At 44.1% G+C, this 27378-nt stretch overlaps 1 protein-coding gene across 1 annotated transcript in view; it reads right to left on the bottom strand.

The window, feature by feature from the left end:
- Window positions 1-24710, bottom strand: part of LOC147718083 (GTPase IMAP family member 9-like) — a 54970-nt gene extending 30260 nt beyond the window's left edge. Inside the window, exons 1-2 of the mRNA XM_086919181.1 lie at window positions 24514-24710; window positions 21365-21439 (exon numbers count right to left, since the gene is read on the bottom strand). Coding sequence (XP_086775307.1) covers window positions 21365-21410 — 46 coding nt within the window. The 5' untranslated portion in view covers window positions 21411-21439; window positions 24514-24710. The remainder of the gene's footprint in view (window positions 1-21364; window positions 21440-24513) is intronic.
- Between the last annotated feature and the right edge of the window lie 2668 nt (window positions 24711-27378).

Below are 27378 nucleotides of genomic sequence, written 5' to 3'. Positions count from 1 at the left end.
CTCATGATGCATTCAGGATCCCATGTCCCTGAGACAGGCCATCTATATTTCTCTTCCAGATCCTTGGTATAATCAACCCATAAGTCTAAGTACAGTATGGCATCTAAGCCATGTTTATGGTACATAAAATGTCCGGGAGTGTCCTTAGGAGGGACGGGAACTGCTTCTTCGAGTATCCCTTTCCTAGTTCCTATCTGACGTAATTTCGAAAACAGCCGCATATTTGAACTTACTTGAACTTGAACACAATAAACACAGTAATGTATAGCAAACAATCATTCATACCACAACATAAAACACATTAAAACAATTCAGACTGATACTACCTGGTACATAGAAAAACACAATTCTGAAAATCTCGAGAAACAATACTAGAATACTGGATCACTAGATGCAGTGCTAAAACAGTACAGACATACCGGTCCCATAAAGAGACACGTCATACCGTATCCACCTGAGTGAACACGTCTGGACCGGGTCTGTGTACCCAGACCCGTCTTGACCGGGCACAAATTAATGAACCCGTCTAGATGCGTTCCCAACAACGGTACTCACCGGGAAGCAGAACTGAAGGCCTCGGAAACTTGATACTGACTGGACTGGCCTGCTACGGCGTCAGGCTGCTACTACTGCTACTACGCATGCGCTTCGGAACAGGTGGGCCTCCGGATACCTCGGATCTTGCTCTCTCGGCTTGGGCTCTGGTCGGGACTCTCCGCATTCCTCACCGCCTCGTCTGGATGCCGGACCGCAGTCTCCGTCTCCTCCGTGGGCCTGAGGGAGTTAGCAGGAAAACCCACAAGTGTGCACAGAAAGGGGTCCGTCACGGCTGTAGAAGGGGTCAGGGGCCTGCGTTACATCGCCGGCGTGTGATGAAGGGGAGGGGTTCCTGTTCGGGCGCCAGATTATGTGGTAAATAAAATTACCGGGACTATTTTTCTATACATTAAATGACAATAAGGATAGCTCAATAAAATGAGAGGCAGAGTCTGTGGTATCTGAGTCATACGGGCTTTAATTAAGCATCTCGAGACGCTGGACATCGGGTTCCATCACCACTAAGGTTCAGGAAGGGATATTCAACATTGTATTAACATCACACATTATATATAGTAAAACTGTACAATTGAAATGAATACAGTAGGCGTAACAAGTGAAAAGAGAAGAGATAAGAACACATGGGCGTAAAAGAAGGCGTGTACAGGGGCGTACACGGAGATGCGTACTTGAAACTTCACAGAAGTGTCATAGGTGGGTGGATGCATAGAGAGATTCTGCAGGGTCAGCAGAAACCTTTACCCTGAGTGCGTGCGCAACTGAGCATGACGTGTAACTAGGGAGAGCTGAGGGGGTTGACTTCAGCACTAGTAAAAGAGTCTTGGTGTCTGGGATGTCAGAACGACCTGCACCTAGAGCATATCTGGTATCTTGTGTTTGGAGGATGTGATGTCTGAAGTAAAAGGTCTCTCGGGCAGAGGCCGTCCAATACTGAATGCTAGTGGGTGCATACGTGTCTTGGTGCAATGCGCGGGGGCCATGGGCCTACCATGGTAACGGGTTCGGTAAATCACTTGCATGGAGACAGGAAGACAGGGCCCTTTGCTCTGCAGCCGGGAACATGTTTACCTATTTCACTAGACTGGAATGTGTTTTCGAGGAGGCTGAGCAGATAACTGTAGGTAAATACTGTCTTGGCAGGCAGGCCAGGCCGAGCCGGGCACCGCTCCCTGGGCAGGAAGTAAGGCAGAGGTCAGGGATGCATACCTAAACTGCAGCTTTCAGAGACAGAACAGACTCGGAGCCTCAATTAAGGGCCTGGCTCGACTGATTCAGAAAAACGTGGAAAACGTGTGCTTCGCGTTATTTAAAAAGTGCACCATGTAAATGCATTGGAAACATAGGCTTTGAAGCTGAAATATAGTTTCGTTCATGGAGGGCTTGGGATATGACATGTTAACGTTGGACGCAAATGCATATGCGTCTTCATGGCAGGCACGGAAAAGGAATTACACGACATACATGGAACATGGGTGCATGGATAGGGTGCGAGTGGGGGACACACTGGATACCTGAAAATTTCTATTTCCTCAAATTAACATCATGATCTATTCTTCCAACACAGTAGATTCAAATAAACTAGAACAAAATAGCACTGCCCATATAACTACACCTGTGACAGCTCTCACAGTGCAGAGTAGTATTGAAGACACTAATCCCTCGCGGTTAGTGGTCTCTGGCTCAGATTCTACTCTAGGGGTAGGAACCTCGGGTTGCATAGTTCCTCCTCTTTCATCCTTGTTACAGATAATTTATTGGAATATTGCGGGCCTTGCTGCAAAGGTGACATTGGGTGACTGGCTGACTTTTGTGCGGGAGTACGACCTTATTTGCCTGCAGGAAACATGGGCTGTGTTCCGGGTCCATATAACCAGCTACAAAACTTACTCTGCCCCCGCTATTCCATCCTTAGCAGGACGAGCAAAGGAGGGTTTAGTGGTATATGTTACCAACTTAACTAATTTTCAGAAAATCAGGCTCTTAAAAAATTCAAATTGTCCAAATAAATGTAACCAAATCGGAACCTATTTTAACAGTAAATTTTTATAATAACCTTTCTCAAATGCAGCTGATTGTCATTTTTAAATAGGCATGAAGGTAACAATCCGATAACCATATGGGGTGGTGACTTCAACTTAACTCTCTGTCCCCGCAATGAAAAGAATATATGTGGCCTCACTGATGAAAATGGTACTAATATTACACATTTCACCCATTCACAAAGTGGGGTATGTCTGAATGACACGATCATGAGCCTACAGCTAATATTTGCAAATGAAATGGTGTCCCCCATGGTTCCCTTAAAACCAACTTTTCACGGCAAGGGCGCATTTACTTGCATTGATTTTGATCTTATAACATCTAGTGCATCTACTCTGATTGAAAATTTCCATAACCATGACTCTTCATTTAGTGACCACTTTCCCTTAACTGTTAGTTTAACTCTCTCTAAAAGTAAGGCATAAACAACAGATCTTCCACCGAGAAGAATCGATTAGTTTGGTGAGGCCAAATGGATATGCACTGAAGTGTGCAAAAATTGATCCGGCCCACATTACAGAAACAATAGTTAGAAACTCACTTATGGAAATAAATGTCTGCTTAGCAGATACCTCTTCTGCGAAGGAGATCATTGATAATTATTTGATAGTAACCCAATCAATTCAAAAAGCCCTAACTTCCAAACTCAAAGCACCAAAAAATAACCAAGGAGGGTGGTTTGATTCTACTTGTACAAAAGCATATAAAAACTTTTTTTTATCCCTCACGCTACAGTGAGGGATAGAAAAGAGATCGCCCTACTTAGAAAGACCTATAATAAAGTAATAAAGGTAAGAGAAACCTCACTAAAAGAAGAACTCTGGGCGGAATTGCAAAAAAGCTGCCACTTAAAGGACAGCGCCACTTTTTGCAAAGTGATAAACTCACCCTTCTTGGCTGGTCTAAAGGATTCAAACAAGATAGAGATTACAATAGACGAACAATCATGGATACCCCACTTTTCAAAAATATTTGGATTAGACATTGTCCAATTACCAGTTTTTTCCCTGCAAACGCCCAATGAGATTTCAAATTGTATTTCATCTACCATGCTCGATTTAATTTTCTCTCAGGAAGAAGTGGAGAATGCGTTGACAGCTAGTAAAGGAGGGAAAGCTCCGGGCCCAGTTCTCGTAGATTTGTACAAATTTAACCCAGACTTGTGGGCACCTATTTTATTAAGGGTCCTAAATGCAACTTGTCAATTTGGTCTACTAGAGTCATGGTCAAAATCTATTTTAATCCAAGTATTTAAAAAAGGCAATCATTCAAACCCAATCTGTTACCACCCCATCTCCCTATTAGATTCATTTGGAAAAACAGTGGGCCGTATTATCCTAGATCGACTTCAGACCTGGTCTATGGATAATAAGATTATTACGGACATCCAGTACGGCTTTAGGGAAGGATTGGGCACTGTTGAACAGGTTTTGAACTTATCGTTAATAAGGGGGAAATACGTGGACGTAAAAGGTGGAAATCTTCGGCAGGCCTACGCAGATCTTACTGCTGCGTTCGACTGCGTGGGCCACTCAAAGCTATGGTCTGTCCTAACCACCCTGGGCATAGAGGAACCCTTAGTGTTATTCCTTCGGGAAATGTACTCAAACGCTACAGTGAGGGTGAGACTTGGTGCTGGGGAAGAACTGACTGATTCATTTAAGGTAGAGCGAGGGGTCATACAGGGTTGCGTCCTGGCCCCTTCCTCTTTATTTTATACACCAACGGACTGGAATTGGCAATGTTGGAGGGGGCAAAGGTCCTACCCATGATCGAGCGTCGTCCGATCCCCGCTCTGCTTTACGCAGCCGACGCTGTGATACTAGCTCGTACCGCAAATGTACATCAGCTCTCATTGTCTCGCTACAGTAAATTTATGTCCAAACTTGACTTAAAAATTAACATAAAAAAAGATACGTCATGAATTGTGGTCCCAAACGAGGTGCAGTAAAGCAGATACATATTGACAATTCTAGTATAGAGAACACCCCAACATATCCATACCTAGCTGTATTGATAGATGAAAAGGGTACCTTGAAACAAGCGATTGAAGCAAGAAAGCTTCAGTTTTTAAAATCCACTATGGCTCTGATTAATTTCTCACAAAGGTTGGGAAAAAGAGCACCAGAAGAACTGCTTCAAATTTAAAAAGCCAAATGTATCTCCACAGCAACCTATGCGGCGGTGGGTGGGGCTACTCTCAAGCAGCTTGCATCCAAAAAGTAGAGAATATTTTTCTAAGGAATCTTTTAGCAGTCCCCTAGGGAACATCTACTTTTAGCTGCCATTCCGAGCTGGGCCTGCCATATATTACTGATCTTATTAAGGCAGAACCCATTCTCCTATGGCACCATATATGGACCTCAGACAAGCTATCTTTTACTCAATCTATTGTGAGGGACTGTGTTTTGTTAGATAACGTGCGCCTCAGAAATAAGATGGCTCGACTACGTCAAAAGGTTTTTCCACGACATGGGTCAAGAGCGGCTCTATTTATTCCCGCTGGAACTGAGATCTATTACCAGGAAAGCGCATAAAAACAAATGCTTATCTCACTGAATGGTGCTCCGCGTGTGTGTTGAAATCCACAAACCATGAACCCAGCACTATTTAATGATACAGACTTCAATGAGGCTCCAACCCTATCTAGCATGGCCCATAGGTTCTTACGACAGATTTCTCCTTCTCACGTTTTAGGTTAAATATTATCTTTAGGTTGACTACTTTTCCTAAAGCAAATGATTGGTCCCGGTCACTTCTCGAATGCCCTTTTGATGGTTCCTCCCCCCAATCCACTATCCACATGACTTTCTTTTGTAAATTTTATACAGACCCGAGAAAATGATATCTTATACCAATCTTAAAAAATCTAGGCTTACGTCAATGTCGCCCTGCTTTATTGTCACTCCAGTTTTTAGAAATTGAATCTTTTGATTTACCTATTGTTAAGTTCTTCAAATTCTGTATTAGACACAGGAAGAATTTATAATTTGCACCTTGAAGGGTATTCCTCTTAAGGCAAAACAGTCGGCTGCATATTTTTTACCATGTTTAAAATTTCATTTTATAATTCACTTGTTTCCCCTATTGGATGACTCCTGAAAAATGTCTATGTAAAAATGTACTTTTATGGTTTTATGAATATTGAGACCGAATAAAGCTTTATTCATTCATTCAGTGAACATTATGATTTACCTTTTAACTTTAGGAATTAGACTGGTACAACTGAGAGAAACAAAGTTGGTATGCCCCTAGTAAGGTTGTTGACAAAAACTACAGGATCCACACAGTTAAAAGGTGGTATATCCTGTATTTACATCTTGGAACATTATGGTATGTATAGACAACTCAACGCTATAATTCTAACCAACTGTCTGTCTCCATACAGCACACACTTACATTATCATTCACTCTCACCATTCAAGGCACCAAGTCACACATACATAAGCATTCTACACACTGGTCCTGTGGCTGAATTTGTGGCAACCTTCACTTAAGAGTCCAGACAGGGATATAGTTTTGGAAACAAAGACCACCTTTTTCTGGAACTTGAAGGTAGGAGATATACTGCCCTGAGAACTTTTATTCAAAACAATGGGAATAGGATTTTGCTTCTCATCCTGATCCAAGGATAATCAACACTGACAGCCAAGCTCTCATTACTCTCCTGATTACTCCCACACAGAGAGAAAACTATTGCTGTGCCCAGAGATTTAGAGTGTGAGAGAAAAGCTCACGGACAATATAGATCAAACTTTTGCTAAGTTGCTGTTTGCCTGATGAGATATGTCTTGTCCCCAGTAGTGATGCCTGTTCATTGCCTATTGATTGTGGGGGTAGCCTTGAATTTGCTGAAAGAGAACCCACTTTGCAATTGATACCTGTATTCTGTCCTCAGAGACCAAGGACTTTTCTACCACATACAGTTGCAAGAGTTGGCAAGCCCAAAAAAGCTATAAACAGGACTAACCAGAGATAAATGGGACAGACAACATAGCTCTGAGGCAATTGTTTCCCTCAACTGAAGATCATGATTACGGACAAACAGAATATTAGGCAGAACCTTGTACTTTAGTTTCACGTATTAACACTGGACTAAAGGGCCCATGCATCAATGGGCCCATTTTCAAATGTAAAAAGGCCTTTTTACTTTGCACGTGGGTTTTGGCATTCACAATTTAGGTAATAACCATTATTGGTATTATTTATCAAAATCAATGGGTGTTGCGGTGGATCGCCTACCGCAACTCCCATGTCCTCCCCTTTCACGCTATTTACAAAGTGAAAGGGTGCCTTATTTACAAGTCAGTGTTAAGCCACATTAAGTAGCCTTATGCTGCCTCATGAATAAGGCAAAGCCCCTATTGCCACCACAACATCACTGAAAGTCATATTGTGCTGGTACTAGGGGCTTGTAAATATGGCCCTAAGTTGGGAATAGTTGAAGACATCCCTCTTTACTTAGAATTAGCATATACAGTGGGAGTTGATTAACTAATGGCTTCTTATATATTCAACTCAGCAGAAAAAGTTTCATGAAGAAGAGTAAAACATTGATGGGTTAATGGGAAAGAAGGATGAAAGTATGAGTGAAATGTGTAATATGACTGGCACAGGATTTGTGGGTGAAAGAATGGCTGATAGGATGAGTGGGTGGGTGAATGATGGGTGAAAGGTGAAAGAAATTATGCCTACCTCTGAGTTTGAAAGTGTATGGGTGAAAGGAATCCTCCGGGCCGTTTGACGGGTCACAGCAAGGATGCATTGGTGGTTAAAATGACAAAGGTATGTTGGTGAAAGGTTTGTTGAGAATGATGTTTGGTTGGATGGGTGGTACTATCCTATCTATGTACTCATCCAATGAGGCGCAAGTTATACACTCATCAAATCACACAGGTGCTACTTTTGCACTCATCCAGAAGACTTGATGAAGGGAATGTAAATAATAAACTGTGACCTAGAAGAAAAGCCAAGGGATAAGAATAAAAATAATGCTAGAAGAAAAATGCAGTGAAAAAATTGAAAAATCTATAGGAAGAAGAGTAAACATTGATTTTTTTGTCAAGGTTTTCTATTCAAAGGTTTGAGTGAGGTTGTTTTTCAGACTACTCCCTTTATTCACAGTAGTTTTCAAGCACAACATACATTATGTAACCCTGGGCGGAGTTCGCAGAGATGCGCTACGGGAAGCTCTACAAGCAGTGTAGTGCGGTAGAAAAATGCAATGATTTTCAGTGCCGGATGCTTGTCTGCGCAATCCTCACAAATGGCACCATGCACAGCGTAAGCAAGCGCTGCTTTCCTTTCTGCTGCTCGAGTACATTTTTACTCAAGCAGCAGCTTTCTCAACGCGAAAAGGCAGTTATTCAACGTTAGCAGTCGAGAGCATACATGAGCACCCACAATGAAGAACCTGACCCTCTTGCATAGAAAAATATCACTGGGAGGTTTATTTTCCACACTCGCTCTCGCCAACTTGATGGGAAAGGTTTGAAAAAGACAAACAATACACAATGACAACAAATTCATCTTGGCAGCCGACAATCATTAATTTGTTATAGGAGGAAAATTAAATGCATGCATGATGATGAGTACTAGTACAGATAACCCAAGTCAAATTGTCGCAACTCTCAGGGATACCCAAGTAACATTATGTTCTGTAACTGTTTTACAGAGCTTTGAAAGATATCAAATAACGTTAAAATATATGTAGGAGTCAAGTAACAAGCATAACCAGGGCTGGGATCTGACTTTGGCGGCCATCTTGGGTGTAGGCCTCGCTGTCCACGCGCTCTAGCAGCGCTATAAAAAGAAAATCGAGTGTTTGCTCAGGGATTACCACTTGCTACGACCTTTTCCCTCATGAGGCAGAAGCCGGGAGGTCTCCTCTCTTTTCTTGCACCTTTTAACTTGTGTGTCTTGACTTGTCTGTTTAGACATTTTAATATTGTGCCGTTTTTGCTTTGCGCTCCGCGCTTGAATAATAAGCGTCTGTGTTCAGAGCTAGAGACTTCCCAGCACTCCTAGGCGCTTCGTTGCTCCCTCACCCTTTCTTGTTATTCAGACCGCCCTCGGACGAGCATTGACGCCGAGAGCTGGGATCTGACTTTGGCGGCCATCTTGGGTGTAGGCCTTGCCGTCCACGGGCTCTAGCAGCGCTAAAAAAAGCACGCATCTACCTCCGCGTAGCGGACGCGTATTGCGGACGCGCCGGACCTGCGCCGGAGTCGTGCCAGAGTCCTGCCCGTCTGCACCCGTCAGCGTCCCGGAGGCGTACGGCGTGGCAGACTGCTATCCTCCTTACACATTATACTTTTGTGTCACCATGATATCCTATACGTCCCAGGAGCTCTGCTCTTTTTATAAACCAGCCGATCTCTGGCATTCCTGGCCGCTATAAGGGTAAGCGCAAATGTCTTGGTTGTGGCTGGCATCTCGCAAGTGTCCCCCTTCTCATATCCAGCAAAGAGGAGCAAAATGCTAAACATCTCTGCTTACTCCTCAACACTAGATCAGTCCACAGACATGCCCAGGAAATCTTCGATCTCCTGGCCACTGAAAAACCTGTTTGTCTGCTGTTGACTGAGACATGGCTGAGTGAGTCATCACACTCTGACATTGTATCCGCGATTCCCCCTGAGTATAATATCTTCAGGCAAGACAGGGGGAAGGGTAGAGGGGGGGTGTGGCTCTCGTGGTGCAAAAAACTTATACGTGTTCTGTCATTCACACGGAGGCCATCACGGGCGCCGAATCCCTTGCTTTCTCCTTATCCCTGTCATCCCAACAATCTCTCAAGGGGCTTTCAGTTTACAGACCTCCAGGTCCTGCAGGATCCTTTTTCGAGGAACTTCAGTCTGTAATTTCTACATTAGCCTTAAGAGCAGAACACTGTGTACTAGCTAGAGATTTCAATTTCCATATGGAAGACTGTTCTGATCTGGATGCTATCAAGATGATCGATATCACGGCCTCTTTGAGCTTGCTCCCCTATCTTTCTGGACCTACCCATGATAAAGGCCACACATTAGATCAGGTGTTCTCTACCCTCCCGGTTGAGGTGACTGCACTGCTGCCGGTATTATGGTCCGACCATCGTCTAGCCCACTTTTTCATACTAGGCACTAAGAAACCAGCAGCTATTGCCATGAGACAGCAGGGATGTGCCTTTAGGGCATTTCATCGGGTGACCCCGGAGTTGCTGGCCCAGGCCCTCCAGAACCATCCCGTCTCTTACACTGGTAACCTGGATAATGATCTAGAAATCCTGCAGACGTGGCTCATAGATAGGCTGAATGAGCTTGCCCCTGTGCTGCCCCCTCGAACTACCGCGAAACGGGTTTCGGCACCATGGTTCACTGAGGTGCTGGCGCACTCCCGTAAGCAGTGTAAAGTTGCCGAACGGACGTGGCGGGCTCAATATAATGCCGAGGCGAGGTTGACCTATAGATCTATGATCAAATCTTACCATCGACAAGTATTTCAGGAAAAAAAATGCTACTTTGCCAGGAGAATAGAGGAAGCAGCAAACTCCTGTAAGGAGAATTTATAGATTGTCAGGGAATTTACAACTATGCGCTCTAACTCAGTTCAGGAAGTTCCGTCCGAGACTTGGGCTGCCACCATAGCCAATTTTTTCACCACTAAAATCAGGTTGATACAGGATTCTTTTCCCATTAGGCCGACGGTCGATTCTATGAACCTACCGGAGGGACCAGTCCACGCCATTTCCTCTGGTCCAGTGTTTTTTCCGCCACTCACGTTATCTTCATCACTAACACTCATGACGAACCTCAAATCTGGATCGCCACGTGATCCCTGCCCGGCTAAATTCCTAGCTAAAATGTCAACCCTTTAGCCAACCCAATCCTGAATCTTTCCCTTAGTCAGGGGGCTATCCCGCAGTCATGGAAGCAGGCTATGGTCATCCCTCTCCTTAAAAACCAAGCCTTGCCCCAGAAGTCCCTGCCAACTACAGGCCCATCTCGCTCCTTCCGGCATTTACTAAAATTCTTGAGAAGCATGTACATTGTGTGCTCTCCAACTTTTTGGAGTCCCACGAGCTATTAAATGCCTCTCAATCAGGCTTCCGCCCCAATTTAAGCACAGAGACAGCGCTATTGGAGGTCTCGGAGGTCGTTAAGGAGATGCTGGATATTGGAGGGTGATGCTGGTCATGCTAGATTTGTCGGCGGCTTTTAACACCGTCCCCCACGAGGATCTCCTCGTAAGACTTCATGATATCGGTGTGAGGGGGAAGGTGCTCAGTTGGTTTCGTTCTTTTCTAGCCAACCGCCGACAAACGGTCTGGGCCTCCCCTGGATCCGCTGAGATGTCGCCGTTGGGAGTCGGAGTTTCTCAGGGCTCCGTGCTGAGCCCAACTCTATTTAACATCTTTATGACCCCTTTGGCGACATTGGTGGAGTCCTTCGGGGCCCAGATCGTATCCTACGCCGATGACACCCAGCTTCTCTTCACCAGCCGGAAGGGTGAAGAATTTGATGGCGAAAGTATCCGTGGGTGCCTTGGGGCTGTTTTTAATTGGTTCCAGCTGAACAGCCTCAAGTGCAACTCAGATAAATCTGAGATACTTTTCTTTGGATGTCCATCTGATCCGGATTGGCATGGGTGGTGCCCCGCCAACATGTTTCCTCCAGCTCATTCATCCCAGTCAGCCAAGAACCTGGGAATTAAAATCGATAATGGGTTGACGCTCAAATCCCAGGTGCTGGCTCTTACAGGAACATGTTTTGGCATTCTCAGGATGCTCTGGAAGTTCTTTCTGTTGCTCTCTGAGGAACACAGGAGAACGACAGTTCAGGCCCTCATTGGATCCAGATTGGAATATTCAAACATCTTGTATCTTGGCCTCCCGGAGTACCTATTACGACGTCTTCAGGTGGCCCAGAATGCGGCCGCGCGAGCCATCTTTGGCCTTCATAGGCGAGCCAGTACCTCTAGCCTATTGCAAGCTTTACATTGGCTCCCCATCCGGAAACGGATAGTATTCAAGGCTATGACGCTGGCCCAAAAAGCTTTGCATACCACGGGAGCTCAATACTTGCAAAGGAGGCTGGCTTTTTACCATCCGGCACGATCCTTGAGATCGGAGTCCCTTTTCTTTGCGGTAGTCCCCCGAATAAAAAAAGCCCGCATTGGAGGACGGTCATTTAGGCTGTTAGCTCTGTAGCTGTGGAACTCCTTACCTTTGACCCTGCATTCTACGCCTAATTTACTTGCGTTCAGGAAGGGCTTAAAGACCTGGCTTTTTACCTGGTAGAGTCCTCCTGGAACCGTGACCTGCTTGTTCTTATCTCTACTGTTATGTTACTGTCTGTTCCTTCTTAGGTCATGTGGTACAAAGAGCCGGGACACTCCTCGGAGTAGCCGCGCGCTATAGAAGACCTATCTAACATAACATAACATAACCAACTCACAAATTGTAACAATGATTAAAGAGAATAGAAGATCCTGTATTGCCAAATTGGGATTTGCATCTGCATTCCTCCTGGGCTGTCCGTCAATATCGGGTACTTGGCAGATGACGTTCAGTAAGGTAAGTGTGAGTATGTTAAATTGTTTTTCCAGTATGGCGCAGGGTAAATGCCCGGGCCTGTAGACTGAAAAGCAAAAATTATATTGAATTGTGAAGGAGAACAGTTAAACGGCATAATGAGGAGTGCAACAAAACGAGAAGACTCAGAGGCAGCATGGCTAAATGTCTGTTTCCAGCAGTTACCTCAACAACAGGCCCCCCCACCCAAGTACCACTGAGCTTTGGATTAAACAACACAATTGAGCCGGACAGCACTGAGCAGTGAGCACACATACACACAGCAACATAGCTTTTTCACAATCAAGTAAACAATCAATGCACCGCTGTTAGTCATATCACTCACTACCTCTACACAGACTTGTGTAGGTCTTTTATTTACCTTTAGGCCACTTCAAAGCCATCATCATCAAAATAGGTTGATTTCACTGAATTTGAAAACTTCCATCTTCTTGTGGCAGCAGTCATGCTCACACCCACTCCCTGAGTCATTACATCAACTCTGATCGTCCTTAGTATGACTACGAGTATGGTGTCCAACTCAGTCCGGACTCAAAATGCAATAGATCTGTCTGTAGAAGCCCAATTGTGTTATTGAACAACAAGAAGAGAATGATTGAGTCACTTTTGATTAGACTAGATTTGTGTTAGCAAACTTTGCATTATCTAAGGGACCGGTCGGGTCTGAATGTTTGAGGAGTATAAATATAAAGCATAAACAATAAAAAAACAAAGCAGTATGAAGTGTGGACAGTGTGGAGTGTAGTTGGACCTGGTGATGGAATCTCAATGTCCTATCATTCAAAGGGTATGAAAAAAAATAATCTTCAGGGGAAAATGTAAAATTATTGATCAATCGTCGGTAGGCCACCAACATTTTGAGAATCTTAAATTTATCACTTACACTTTAAGCGTAATAAACGTAATAAACTGCCTGCCAGCACATGAATCATATAATCTCTTCTCAATCTATTCTCAACGCATTGATGATGACATATCACAATAAGTTCACACATCACAAAATACAATCAACAATCACTCAGTGTGCAATGCTTGCCAGTATTTACCCGTTCTTCCGCTGTGTTCACCATGGTCAGTTGGTGGTACATTGCAGAATGCAGATCCTCCATTTGTTCACGAAGCAGAGAATTGCCAGTGTAGATCAAACTATGTCACATGTGGGTGGAATAGGCCCTATATGGTGGGAAAGCATAGCCAGTCACAGCACAGGGTTGGAGGCAAGCATACATTTGTTTATATTCTCGGTCTAATATCTGACTTGAGGAAAATGGCTTTGGAGGACGGACTTCTTCACTGACTGCACGCAGTTGTAATTCCAATCCGGCAATAAAAATGCATCTAAGAATATGTCAGTGGGTATGAATTGGTCAACCAGAATCAATCAATCAATAAGGGGTTTATGTAGCATGCGACTCATCCGTGAGCGTCTCAAGGCACGGGGGGAGCTCCGGATCAGACGAAGAGCCAGGTCTTGAAGTCCTCCTGAAGGTGTGCAGGGTTTGTGAGAATCTGATGTCCATTCAAGTTAAAGGGTAAGTCGCAGTTACAATTACATTGTGGACGACAGGAGGATGGAGAGCCACTCCACCCGTTGATAGCTAAGGAACCGGGCTATGTGTTTGTGGCGTGGGGTCCCGAGGACGAGTCTGGCGGTGGAATTTTGGATGGTTTGGAGTCTGTGAAGGAGAGATCTGTTGATTCCTGGATGTAGGGCATTGCCGTAGTCCAATCTTCTGGTTATGAGCATGTGGTCTTTCTGCAGTCAGGGGGATCCATTTGAAGGTCTTGTGGAAGATGTATAGGCAGTTGAAGCGACATCATTGACCTGGCAGCTATGGCAAGGGAAGAGTCGAGGATGACGCTGAGATTGTGTGCATGGTCTGTAGGGGTGGGTGGGTTCACTAAGGTGAAGGGCCACCAGGAGTTGTCCAAGGCAGAGTTGCAGGGTCCTTGAACGAGGACCTCGTTTTTTTCGGAGTTGAGCTTGAGGCAGCTAGCATTCATCCAGGTTGCCACGTTCTTCATGCCTTCTTGAAAGCAGAGTCTAGTGTCTGTGGGGTTCTTCATGAGTGAGAGGATGAGTTGGGTGTTGTCTGCGTAGGATATGTTGCTGAGCCCAAGCTGTCTGACGATGGTGGCTAGGGGGGCCATGTAGATGTTGAAGAGATTAGGGCTAAGCGATGAGCTCTGGGGCACTCCGCAAGTGATGTCTGTGGGTTCGGTGAGGAAGGGTGGGAGTCTGATCCTATGGGTTCTGCCGGAGTGAAAAGATCGGATCCAGTCAAGGGCAGCTCATTTTGTCCTGTCTTCATGAAGTCTGGCTGCAAGGGTGTGATGGGATACAGTGTCAAAAGCTGCAGAGAGGTCTAGGAGGATGAGGGCCACAGTGTGCCCCTGGTCGAGCAGCAGGCGGATGTGGTCTGTGGCGGCGAGGAGATAGGGTTCGGTGCTGTGGTTGCTGTGTCACGGTGTTAGTGGTGTGTGACAGGCATGACTTTTGGTGGTGGCGGGGTTGTTGTCGATGGTGAAGGATCTGTGGCAGGCTTTGCACGCAAACTGTCCCTGGGTGTTATTTGGTGAGGTTCTTGCGCAGTCGGTGTGTCTTCCGGGGTTGAGTGTGTTGAGGGTGGTAGAATCAAAGTGGTGGGTCCTGGGAGAGCCTAGCTTCCTGGTGCTGGTCACGTCTGGGTCACGGACGGTCGCAGATGGGCTACACTTAGGCGCGCCTTCAGCGCACCAGTGGTGCAACTATGCAGCAGTCTGCACTATGTAAGGGAGAGGGGGGATGCTCAGCTGGGAGGAGGGAATGGGGCAGGGAGAGGGGAGGGGAGGGGCTGGGTGTGCAGTGGCGGTAAGCTTGGGAAGGGGATGGTGCTAGGGGGCAAGATGGGGAATGAGAAGAAAAACAACACGGAGGCAAGAATATTACAGTGGCAAAGAAGTATAGAAAGAAAAGCAGGCAAGCACAGTTACAGAAAAAATCTCTGGTGTTCTTAGAAAACCATTTGAACGGTCTCTAAGTGGTAGCTCTGGAGAGCAGCCTTCAGGTTAAGTCCAGAAGGAGTGTAAAGTAGCATGTTTTACCAGAATATGAGCTGATTGATAAAGATTAAGTGAAAAACACAGTGTATATAAAAAAATATGTATTTATTAAGGACAATCGCTAACATATACACACACATATCTCCTAACCCGAGATGTACATAATGCACATTAATAGTTTGCATGAAACACAGGTAAATAGAACAGAAATACAGTGGTTGCCAGGAGGAGACCAAACCATATATTAATATAGCGGTATGCGAACCATGACTCGAGACAAGACTATCCCCAGAAGATGGAGAAGTCCTTGGGACCCAAGGAATCACCAGAGAGAAGTGCCCAGGAACCCCGTGGAGGCCATGTGCATAGTGGGAACGCAACTGCATGCTCAATTCAAGTCAAAGGGTAAGTCGCAGTTACAATTGCATCGTGGATGACAGGAGGATGGAGAGCCACTCCACCCGTTGATACCTAAGGAACCGGATTACCTACACCATGGAAGCTGGGTGCATAGATGTGAAGTGGAGTCAGAATCTGCAGTCGAACTCAGTGGAGGACTTCGGGAAGTTGCCACCGCTGGACAAGTTGAAAGTGTCCAGTGTAACCCAAAGGTAGATTCAAGTTGAGAAGAACTTGCAAGCAAATAGGACAGACTCTATGCCACTAGTGGCCAGTAGGCAAAGAAGACAAATGCCCACAGAAGTCGGGGTTACAGGAGAGATGATGGAGACCTTTAAGCTGCAGATGTGTGGATCAGGCGACGCAGTGGAAGACCAGGAGCCGTTTACAAGCTGTCCCATGTCGGATATCAAGAGTTGAAGGGTTGGTTTCCGTCGGAAGCACCAACAAGCCTTGGCAACTGCAACCAATGTGGAAAGCGAAGAAGATGCAGGGTCGAGGCCAACACGGTCCAGGTGACTCACCACAAGCAGGGGAAACAGGGAAGGCCCAAAAAAATATGGGGACCCCACAGAAGCCAAAGGAGACCCTCAAGAGGACCCACAGGCCTTATTTTTGCTGTTCTATGAATGTTAGTGTGGGTGAATAGGTATGATAGGTGAGTTTGCAGTTTTGATGGGTGAGTGTGGGGTTACCGATGTAGTTGTGTGCTGTTTTTCCAAGATTGTACAGTTTTTTTTATCATACTTCAATTTATTTTATTTATGATTTTGAAACTCACATGAGATCCACATAAAAAATGACAAAAGATAAAATATACATTTCCATACAATCGCAATATAAAATACTGAAAAAACATTTTATAAACATCTAATATATTTCTAAAAAGCTTTTAAAAAAGTTAAAAATTCTATGGCAAAACATTTCATTTGGTGGGTTATATATGGCGTCTATGAATGCGGTAGCAGACAGAATAGTTAATTGTTGGCAAATTGGTCTCAATCACTTACGCCGATGTAAAAGTAGAGCCGGGCAGACAAAAAGCACATGAGTGACATCCTGAGTTAGATTATTACAAAGATTACACATAGCTGAAGATCCATACCACCTGGACAATACATTATTCAGAGGAAGAAGATCCTGCCTCAATAAGAACCAAAACGGCGTACTGCTGAGGGAGATTCCAAGTAACATAAGGTTGTACTTTTCTTATCAGGCAAGAGTCAAAAGTCCGAACAACACATTTCTTTGTGATATGGGCTTCCCTATCCATATTAAAGATTAATTTCCAGGAGGCCAGTTTCACAGTGGCCTTTAACTGATAAGAAGATAATGTAAAGAGTACATATTCATTCAATTGTAAAAGATCAGCTGAAATTCTAAAATTCTTTACAATTAGAGAATGCTCTTTTAAGGTTCTAAATAATTGTTTCTGAATAAGATATCTTAAGGTACCAGGTTCTCCCTATGCGATGCTAGAAACCCATCGCACTATCCCTGCAAGGCCCTGAACCCAACTACTACGCAGACCAAATTCCAACCTAAGAGCAGCCACAGAACAGGCTGTATTAACTGTGGTTAAATACCGCAAAATTTTGCCTTCCGTTGTATTTAGAAAACCCCATTTTCCTAGATCAAGTAATTCAATGCCATACAGTAAGGTAGCTGGAATTTTAGCACGGAAAACCTCTAGCAAAAAAGCAAAGTGTCTTCTGCCTGTAGATCTATATAGGGAGATTAACCTTTTGCCTTGTGCCATGGCTTTCTGAGTATTATTTGCTATGTGAGCCTTATCACTTAAATTTCTAACTATTGTTTTTCCTAAGAAGACATAAGATTGTACCACTTCCAATTTTTGTCCGCCTACAAACCAGACGAAACTTCCATAATTCGGCTTTTTTTGGAGACAGAGGAGAACATGGATGTCTGACCATTCCTATATCCTAACACCAAACACTTTTCTTACTATTTGTTGGTAAATAACTAGTTCACACTAGATTACTGGTTGGTTCGTAGACACCAGTGAACCTGGGGAGTGGACAGAATTACTAAATAGAATTCTATCTGAGCACTCTCTAATGATCAGAAATTGCTGCCTGCAGCCAACAAAGGCACCCTTGCACCATGGTGTATGGCTGCCTGCGTTGTAGGCAGGATTGTTCGAGGGACACCTTCCTGCACACAAACAATCCTCAGAGGCTTTTTCCTCTTCCTTAGCATGCTGCAGAAAGCAGCTCACTTAGAAAGAGGTAACAACATTCCTGATGGGGAGGCATACAGTTCTGATGCATTACCAGGTTGGAAAATGTGGGATTGTGATAGCATATACGTGGAGTTCCCATCTCCTCAATGAGAAGCCGAGTAGGAAAGAGAATAGTATACTTGACATCCATTTCTGCAGCTTTTTCATTAGATTTAGAATGATTTCCTAGGTTCCGTGAGAGCCACTGTGTAATCCCAGTAGGTATTACCCACATCAATTATATTTTCATTTTATTTAGTGAGACACGGAATAGTGCAACAATATTGTTGAATAATGAACCCCTCTGAGAAGGACTCCTTGCCAAAGATTCACATAACAATTGCTCGACCCATTGCTACATATGGTTCTGGTGTGCCAAACATTCTGAGGTTATTGTGCCTCAATGGGTCTGTAGGTTTTTCATTTTTTAGCTTGAACCATTTTCAAAGTTTTCATAAATGTGCACATTCATTTATTTGCCATGTTGATACTATACAACCAAAGCGTGCTGTCCTGCACCGTCAATGCAGGTTCATGTATATCAATCTTAGGCTTCCGATGATCAGAGCACACGGAAGGGGTTCATTTTCCTATCTTGTGTTGCCAAGCTTGTTTTCATTGCCATTGTCTTTAATTCTAAATCATCCCTTTTATTCACCTCCAGCGTGGGGTGTCTCCCTGCTACTCTATGAACTTTCAAAGAGGAGTCTCCCCTGTTTAGGATCATTCCTGTCCAGGTTTTGAACAGTGTTGGTAACTGGATGATCTGGAGGTGCCATTTCACCACAGGAGGCTTCCCCACAGGAGGCTTCCCCACAGTGAGCCCACACATAAAACAGACTAGGAACCTACCAGGTGGCCACAAGAGGGCATAATATCAATTGCCGCTGACAGCAGAGTCCAGCCAACTACACCAGTGAATCCATGGTGTGTGGGTGTGTACAACACTAACTAAGGCCAACCATGGTGTGCCCCCAGCCCAAATGCACATCCCCATGTATACAAATCAAGCTGACACATTAGAGTCACAAACACACCCGGCGGGCAACTATGTACAGAGCGATGTCTTATGAAGGGGGTTTAGACCCAGTAGATCCAGGGCCACTGAACATGCTGGGTCAAAAACCACAGCACGAGGAACACTTTTTCAAAACTTAGGAGGAAATTCCAGAAGGAGCCAGATCACTGCACATACCCAATCCCCCCTGCATAAGTGGGCCTCGCTCAGAACTCCTGGCTGGCTGGTTGCTGCAGCGATGGTCCCACCAACACCCAACAATGGAAAGCTGCACTACCCACGAAGAATGTCAGGTGGCTGGAAATGCCTAGAAAGCTGTCTCTGACCTGCAGAGCTGTCTACCCCCTTCAACATTAGTCAGGGGAGTCTTCTGAATACTTTCTGAAATTTAGGCGGTACACATCAGTCACAGGTCCAGTAAGTGTCCCAACAGACCCAGCACCTCTCCTTGGTTATTTGTGTACAGTTTCTTTGTACCGAGTGAGAGGCAAGTCACTTAAGATGTAGGGTTATATTTACAACAGAATAGAGGAGCGTGGCGTTAAGCAAAAATTTGTAACGCCATGCTTTGTCATTCTGAAAAAGCAGGAATGCGTCGTAATCACAAGAATGCAGTGCACCACTGCGTTTCCCCTAGCACTTGCTCTAAATCTAGCAGGCACCCTTGCCCATACCTATACTGCAAGCGTGCCTGCAATGGGAGAATGATTGTTTATGTGCATGAAGGTACACCTTCCTGCACATAAACAATCCCGAATGCTAATGGGCATTACAATGGGAAATGTGATTGATGGAGGCCTGTGTTTCTCCAATCAATCTGGCATTAATGTCATAACATTTGAGTTATGAACCTCTACGCATACATCCCCCTCTATAATAACTCATTGACCAGTATTATGTTTACTGACAAAACCTGTTTCACTGATCAGAACTCCAAATGAAGCAGGTTATAATGTGGTACATCATCGGGAAGTGGGAATATGTAGTGAGTGTTGAATTGCAAAGTTAAAATAAAATAACAGCATCCAATACACAATAAACAAATTGTAAGATGCTATTTTTGAGCCCTTATTTTGAGAAAGGCTTACATTTTAATAATTGGATTGAAAAATGACCACAGGAATATGTAAGGAAACAAATTTGCTGAAGCAAATTAGATATCTTTTTCAAATCCCTAGTTCTGAAAATTAATACAATTCCTGCATCAATTCTAATGACAAACTAACACATTTACTGTCAGAAGTGCAATATTTTTTATTCATTTTTGGATGTTTTGTCTTCAAATCACATAGAGGAAAAATGAAAAAATAGAACAATACACACGTAAAATTAGAACAAACACTACTCACATTTGCCTTGTTTTTATAACTATGTACAGCACTGGTAATGAGCTGTCCCAAACAATTTTGAAAAAAACAACATGCAAAAATAATTGAAAACAAACCATCTCTACAAGTTGTTTGCCTTCATCAAGAGTCGAGGTTGATTAGTGGTCACATCACGTCTGAATTTCACAGCATCAACAGAATGGTTGAACAAGGTAGTCAGGGCCATACTTACAAGCCCCTTGCGCCCCCGCAGCTTCACTTTTTTTGACATACTGACGGCACAGTGTGGTGCTCCATATTTACAAGGCAATGTAAAGCCACTGAATGGCTTTTCGTGGCCTTGTAAACACGACCCCTTTTAATGCAGCACTTTGCTTGAAAGGGGCTTTCCACGGATGTTGTAATGGTTAATCCCAGCCAACACCTATGGATTCTGCCGCATTCAAAGATTTAAAGCTTTCGAAAACCTTGCAATGGGTCAGAATCCTACACCTCCCATGGGGAGGTGTGAGGAGACACAATGAGGAGAAATACATACATTTTTCCTCATTGTTTCCTCTTTCTATGCATGCTGCATTCAACAGTACACACAGAAAGAGGAAAACACTTCTTGTGATTGTTTTTCTTGTGCAGGAAAGTGTCCCTTCCTGCACAAAAACTCAGACACCCTTGCACCTAGGGTGCCTATGTTGGTGCACGGCAGCCAATTGGGCACCAGCAATGTGGAGAGCTCAGGGATACGTTGTATTGTTGTAAATATAACGCATCGCCAGTGTTGAGAAAGTAACGCAGCACAGCGCAACCAAATGGCTTGCTGTGCCAAGCTGCATCACTTTCTTGTAAATAAAGCCCCCAGTGTGGTAAAACAGTTGAGAAAGGAGGACTGGAAATATCTATGAATATGTCGGAAAAGATTATAATATTCTACAGCACATGGCACGCAGAACAACAGAACTGTACACGGATTAATACACTGCTCTTCTAGAAAGTGGATATGAGCTCATTTTTTTAATTCACATATAGTAATGTGAGATCAGAAGTGTGCCATGGTTATAGTCTGTTATGCAGATTTATGTCTCCACACTGTTGTGACATTTCACATGACACAAGTTTGACAAGCACAGGGAAATCATTTTTAGTGCATGCAAAGGTCAAAGACTTACTTCCTGTTTGTGCTTGTCTTTTTGTGGTGTTGAACAGATTTCCCATGATGTTGTCTGGGGCAGATGATGACACACCTGCAAACAGATACGAGCACATTGTCAGATGTGGTCAAGATGTTCTAAGTATTTGAAATGGAGGGTACCCTAGGCTGATGTGCAAACATAATAGAGCAATGCTTTGCAAATTTCCCCTGCAATCAGCAATGGACCAAAGTCCTTTCAAATATAGGGGCATATTACCAAGGAATAGCAATATTTATCGCTAAATGAGCTTAGCGCATTTTTTTTATCGCTGCCTATCCCTGGATATGTTCGCGGAGAAAACGTGCTATTAGCAACGTTTTTCTCCATTGTGCTAAAATATCCAGCGATAGCAGCGAAATGCATGAATATCGCTGAGAATACAGCAATATTCACGTATCAGCGACGAAATGCTCTTAGCCATGTTATTCACCTCCCATTGGATAACATGGCTAAGAACTGGTCTGGGCAGGCGTTAGTTTTTGGAGATATTCGCGAAAAATTCCATTGCTACACCTGCCTTGCTAATAGGCGATAGCGACGTTAGCGACTGCTTTCAGTCGCTAACTGGTTGGGTACGCTCACTTTGCATGTCATTAGCGATATACTTCGCTGACATGCAAAGCGGGCCCCAAACTGCTCACTATCGCCTAAAAGCTGTTGCTAACATCAGTTGGCGACAGCTTGCTAATATGGCAATAGAATTATTGCCGCTTAGCGGCCAAAAAAGGCCGCTAAAGCGGCAGAAATTGCCTATCGCCCTGCCTGGTAATATGCCCCAACATTCTCAGATTATGTCCAGACTACAAATGTACATGACTTAAAGGGTTTGAGCCATCTCTTTCTCCATATTTTAGTAGTCAAAATAAAACTAGTAGAGTCTCAAAGTGGCCATGTCAGTATTGAAAGCAATATTTCAGGGCATAATTCAGTAATTAATCTTTGCTATGGAGTGTCTTTTTTTAGACAGACCTCATAATAACAGGATCGACCTGAAAATACACATTCTTTAAAGTCTTGGGTAGATGATGCAGCTGATTACTTTCCATGAGGCGGTTTTAGGAGAGTTTAAGAGAGAACGCAGAGATGTGGCATGCTAAAATAATACAATAACAAGCATTTGATGGAATCAATTGGAGACTATTATGAACAGATACGTTTCAAGAAATATTTCTGTAAGTTTCATTTTAAAATACCCCTGTGGAGAAAGCGGAATTTTAACAAAGAATAATAGGAACTTACATTGCAATGTCACTAATTATCATTTGGGACAATCGTGGAGGGAGTGCATTGTGGACTGGGGTTAAAGAAAACTCTGGAAAATGGAAGATTGTTGTTTTGTCATGAACAACATTCTTAACTAAATGTTTTATTTTTAAAGTGGAGCCTAAAAAATGTTGAAATGTAAACGTGCCACTGCATTAAATTGAATTAAAAAAATGACGTTAAAATAGGGGTTTATAAATTTGGACCAGTTAGGTAAAGATTAGTCATATCTGAATATATATAGTTGGGATAATGATAAACAGAAGGATTAGCAACTGTGTTAGGTCTCAGATTGGCATTAAGGTAAAGACAGGGTGAGTCTTAGAGACAAATTGACAAATGTAAAACAAAATCCTTCGGAGTTAATAGAATAATGCACGAGAAATATTTTGGATGTCAAATATCTTCTCCTGCTGTATTCTTTTGTTTATTGAAATAATATATCAAAATTACAGTATGCCGTGAGTGTACTTGTGCTTTTTAGTTGCAGAGACCCAGGCCTTGTTATTGCCAAATGTCATGTTGTGTATTAGTTTGCAGATGTATTATTTACAGTAAGGCGTAGTAGCCCAGATGGTGATAGCAACACATGGAGGTGGCAGCAGGTGTGGTGATGACAACACAGGAAGAGAAAGCTGTACAAGCAGAATGAATACAGAGGGTGTCGGGACAGACAGCACGGCAGGACGATACATTCTGAATTGTTCTTTAAGGAATATTTACTATTATCTAGAAAAGTTTAAAATGCCAAGCTGCACTTTTGTCAACATTACTACACTGCTCTGCTCCAAGAAGTGTGCTCTATTCTTTTATGGCTTTTGACAGCCGCAGCTTGATTTTAGGGAGATATTTGTTTAACAAATTCCTTGTAGAATAATTTATTCACCAATTGGAAAGGCACAATTACAAACCCAGGTACGGGGGGCCAGTTTGAGTCGGCTCCTTTCCCCGCCTGCTCGCAGCATAGTTATCCACATTGATGAACAGGGAGCGGGAAGGCTGGCCCTTACAGGCTTCGCTTGTCACTTTTCAAGTGAACTCTGAACCCCAATGGCTGGGGCTCACTGTCACTGTGGTTGGTGCTAGACCCCATTCCTTAATTGTTATTGTTTTTATATTGTGTGGGCAATAGAGGCAGCAAACACCTCACTCAGCCCAATTTAGCTCCCAAGTGCATGTCCAGGCCTGGTCATTGCAAATGTTACCGTCCTAACCTCAGTAGCCATGAACCATATGAGATTTGCAAGAGCACACGCCTTCTAAGCTCGCACACACTCTTATCTTGTCAGTCTCTCTGATAATTGATGGTGCGAGAGTGCAAGACGACTCAGGACTTACTATCTCTTTGAAGATCTGGACTCCAGTTGTCTGAGGGGCCTTTAAGACTAAGCATGAGCCGAGCACCATGTTACCAGGCTAACTTTCCCCATCCACACAGAGAGTGTACCTTCTCCTCTGTGACTGTGAGATGCGGAGCCTTGTTCTCTGACCCCTGTGCGTCCTGCGGCATTGAATCCGCCCCAAGTCCCAGGAAGTGACTCTCTGGAACCCAGACACACTAAAGGAGGCTGCTGCTAGGTGAGCCCACCCGAGACCCTGCATTGGGTGTAAACTGGCCCACACTCTGAACGACCTTCAGCCCGGACTTTGTTTTGGAAACTCTTAAAAAGTCAAGAACTTATTTACGAGCCCCTTCAGCCGCTGCACCTTACCCTTCCCATAATAAAAGTAGCTTCCGGCGGCGCACGGGACTTGTATATAAGCCCCCAGGGAGTGGATTCGTGAGCGGGGGCCTGAAGGAGTGGCTCGGGACCTGAGTTTCTGAAGATTCATCTGCAGCGGTCAGAGGGTGCACAGCTCACCTGCTGCAGCGCCTCACAGCTCTGATCCGTGTGATCTTCGACAGTCACAGCTCACCCGCACAGCTCTTCTCCGTGTGATCTCCGGCAGTCACAGGTCACCCCCTGACTGCCAGCAGAGACTCGACATCAACACCTGAAGCAGAAGTGCCGTCCTCGGCCGCTGGGGGGCGCTGGTATCCACGGATTCTTCCACCCACCTCCCGGGGCCGTGAACCGAGCACTCAAAGCGCAGAGGGAGTTGAAACGTGTCGTCTGTGCGAGGCGCTATGGAGACAGCGAGGCACAGAGAGGCCTCAGGGCTGGAGTTGAGTGTCAGTGAGTGCGAGGAGAGATATCTGACCTGATAATGGCTACAGTGAGCTGTGTTTGTCGGTAGCTTAGTGCTTTGTCTGCAATACCACGGAGACCAGAGCGCTATACAACACACACAAGAATTCAAAGCTCAGGCCTCCCGCAGAGCCCAGCAGGGAACTACCGACCAGTGGGGACACGCTTGGGAATTACCGAGGGCCTCAAGCTGCCTCAGTTTGTGGATTTCATTCTTTCACAAGACTTAGGTGTCGTGGAATAGAGTCTGGGGGTGAGCGTAGCATTCGCCAATGTCAAATTGGTGATCTTAAGCAAGGAAAAGCCACTTCCCAGGGAGATTTTTTCCTGGTTTGCAATTGTCAACATCAAGTAGGCCATCGCAAGCATGGAAAATCAACATACCGGCAAGATTTCTTAGTGCGTGAGGTCAGATATCTCACTGCAAGTAGTCAATGTCTGCTCGCAAACGCTCACGTTGAGAAACTGTCCGTTCGTGTTGAGGAAGCTGCCCTTCGAGTTAAAATCTACTCGAGTGGCAGAAAGGGAGCAGCGCCCGCTTGCACTGTGCATGGTACTGTTTGCGATGACTGCACTGTGCAATCAAGCACCAGGCACTGAAAATCGCAGCAAACAGTGATAGAGCATGCAGGTCACAGGACTATTAATTTACCATACTCCCCTGGGCCCATAATCAATAACTCATTTCTTAATCAAGTAACCTTCGCTCTACTACCAGATATTTTACCTACTAGGTCCTGTACCATTTACTTACCAAAACCTTGTCATTGGTACCTATAACCTATTGGATCAGGGAGTTAGTTTGTAGATAGATAAGCACAATGAAATTTGCACTCATATAATAACCACAGACTCAGGAAATGTTGAACTCTTTATCTAAGTTCTTAAATGGTCATGATCCAAAGATTAAACACCAAAAGACTCTTGATAATGAAAATCAGAATTAATGTACAACTATGCAAGAGATATATTATACTAAACATTTAGCAATAAGGGAAGGTAAGAAAAGGGAACATGCTATTTAATCAATACACCAATTTTGAGCACTTATCAAAGGGAGGGTAAGAAAAGGAACATACCATACAAACAAAAATTAATTTCAAACAAAAAAAGGGAGGGTAGAGAAGGGAACATATGAAATCAAACCTTTTAACAATTAGGGAGGGTAAAGAGAAGGAAAACAAAATACAATGACGAACCCAGAGAAACTTATATTTACCTAGAATGGAGTGAAGACCAACCCTGCCCACGGGTAAATTAAAGAACAGGAAACCTCAAAAGTTGCAGCGCCAGTAGGCCAGCAGGTGCAGATCAGAATCAAGACAGGGTAAACCAGAATTGGATCAGGACAGGACCACCAAAGGGTAAGGCCAGCACTCGCAGTTCAGTTGCAACGCCTGCGCTACTCCCTCTCTGCAGCTAATAGCCAAAACCCCGATTTGGTTATCAAATTCACCAACAAAGTGCTTCGCCAGCACTTCAGCTTCCCGGACCCCGATTGGTTCGGCGAATCTTCTGACAGAGTGCTTCACAGCATTTCTGCTCTCGATCACCTATTGAGTGCGTTGGGTCACTGACAGGTCAGCTACTCGGACAAGTTGGACAAATTAACTAACTAAGCCTACCCTAGTTCTACTATTTTCCAGGTCACTGTACCACCCCCCAATGTTGCAAGTGTAAGAATCCCCAATTTCGTTTGGGCAAAGAGTGAGGAGTGGTCATCACACCATACGATTTTGAAACTTTCTACATTTCATATTTAAATTATTGTCCCCGCCCATCAATTTAGGTTCACATGACGTTTTCATCCCACCCAACAATGGAGAATTTAATACTAAATACAATGTATTTAACGTGAGTACAGTTGGTCTTCCTCTCGTGGGGTTATTAGTTGATATTCCCAGGCAAATCTTGGCTGTGACTGTCCTTGGCTGTGGTTCAATGACAAATGGCTTCGCCAACCTCTGGTGTATGACATGCGCAGGAACATTTTCAAGATGGAGTAATAACACATCCCAGGCCCAAAGATTACGATGCATGAAAAGTAGAAAAGAAACAGGTTTAGAACACTGAATAAATGAATGCACTGTATACCATGTATCTCTACTCTATTCCCATTATTTTATTCAAACTATTGCGTTATGTGTTAAGCAGTACAAACAGTTTAGCAAAAGCAGCATTGCAAGCTTCATGCATGCGGTTACACAAAGAAGCCATTTTAATTCTAATGCGCAGAAGCGAAAGTGTCCCCCAAGCGAAAGATACGTCATGTCACGTGAGTATGACAGACACATGCGCAGTAGAAAATCCCGCGTAGCAGCATCCATTTTAGTTGCAAGCGAATTACAGTTAGTGAAACACATAAGCACGCTTCTCTCGGACACCCATTTGTGTCGTATAATGTAATATTAATAGGACAAAACATATTGATTTAGTGTATTAACGTTATTCGAGATTTATGAACACAAGCAAGTCGCCTTAGATGCAAATCCTTGCTCCATCAACAGCATTTATCTAAAGAAACTCTGCCGCTTGCCA

The sequence above is a fragment of the Lissotriton vulgaris genome, chromosome 4_2, assembly GCF_964263255.1.
Source record: "Lissotriton vulgaris chromosome 4_2, aLisVul1.2, whole genome shotgun sequence".
Taxonomy (NCBI): Eukaryota; Metazoa; Chordata; class Amphibia; order Caudata; family Salamandridae; genus Lissotriton; species Lissotriton vulgaris.
This window is presented reverse-complemented; position numbering and strand designations above follow the sequence as displayed.